The sequence below is a fragment of the Antrostomus carolinensis genome, unplaced genomic scaffold, assembly GCF_000700745.2.
Source record: "Antrostomus carolinensis isolate BGI_N321 unplaced genomic scaffold, ASM70074v2 scaffold35160, whole genome shotgun sequence".
NCBI classification, from domain to species: Eukaryota; Metazoa; Chordata; class Aves; order Caprimulgiformes; family Caprimulgidae; genus Antrostomus; species Antrostomus carolinensis.
Genome location: NW_010287007.1, coordinates 1,566 through 2,684, shown reverse-complemented (window position 1 = coordinate 2,684; position 1,119 = coordinate 1,566). Strand labels below are relative to the sequence as shown.

At 63.9% G+C, this 1,119-nt stretch overlaps 1 protein-coding gene across 1 annotated transcript in view; it reads right to left on the bottom strand.

Moving 5' to 3' along the window:
- Positions 1-37: 37 nt before the first annotated feature.
- The window catches only part of NICN1 (nicolin 1, tubulin polyglutamylase complex subunit), a gene marked incomplete at its 5' end in the record, with an annotated part of 2,305 nt that continues 1,223 nt past the window's right edge, over positions 38-1,119 (bottom strand). Inside the window, 2 exons of the mRNA XM_010178083.2 lie at positions 38-79; positions 240-344. Coding sequence (XP_010176385.2) covers positions 38-79; positions 240-344 — 147 coding nt within the window. The remainder of the gene's footprint in view (positions 80-239; positions 345-1,119) is intronic.

Here is a 1,119-nt window from a genome sequence, read left to right as displayed (position 1 = left end):
GGAGGAGCCGGACCCCTCTGTCTGGCACCTGCGGGGCTCACGTGTAGGAAAGCAGGTTGATATCGTAGCAGCCATCCACCTGGAAAAGAGAGCAACCATCGGTCCCTGCACAGCACCATCGCCTTGCTGGGACACCCCACCTTAAACTGTCCCCATCCCACCGAGAGCATCCCCTCTGGGAGGGCTCTCCCAGCAATGCCACGAGGCCGGAGCCCCCCAGGCAGGGTGGTGGGACTCACGTCGAAGCGCCCGATGCGGGCAGCTGGCTGGCGAGCCCGGATCACCTCCGTCAGCACCCACATTTGTTGGACCTCCGTTGACACCTTCTCCGGGTCGGGAAGCTCCTGGAAAGAAGTGGGCATGATGCTGAGGAGAGTGGGGATGGGCTTGGCAGAGTGTGGCTGGATGGCTGTGCCCCTCAGAGAGCTGGGAACTATGGCAATGGTGCCCATGCTCCCGAGCTGCCGGTGCTTTCCCAAGGCAGGGTGAGCAGGGCCCTGCTCCAGGAAAACAGGCAGCTGGGGAAACGGGCAGCCCTGAGCCCCGGGGCCGTGGTGCCGACAGCCCGTCTCTGCTGGCAGGTGTCCAGGGCGAGGACAGAAAGCAGATTGCTGGCTAATGATTAAAAACCTAATCGCACAGTCCAGAGTTTCCCAACAGCCTCTCTCCACGGCTCTCCCTGGGCCTGGGGACAGAAATCCTGCTGCAGGTGCTGATTCCCCCCAGGACCTTTAGCCAGGCGGGACTCACAGGCTCAGCAGCAGCTCTCCAGGCTGGGCAAAGTTCTGTGCCACTTCTCCCCTGCCCACGGTGCCGGGCTGCTGGTGGGTGCCTCGTGGTGATGCTGCAAACAAGCCCAGAGCAACCCCCAGCATCTCCCCTGGACCACCCCTTGCCAAGCGATCAGCTTGGACCAGGGTGTCCTCCCCAGCCTGCCAGGCAGGGACCAGAGCTCCCAGCCTTGCCAGGGCTGGCAGAAACCTTGCCACTGATGTGCCATAAGTGCCATAGCACCGAAGCCCGGTGGCAGAACTGCCCGGGAGGTGCTGGGCAGCATGGCACAGCTCCTGGCTCATCCGTGGCACAGCTCCTGGCCCAGCCGTGCTCCCCCAGGCCCCG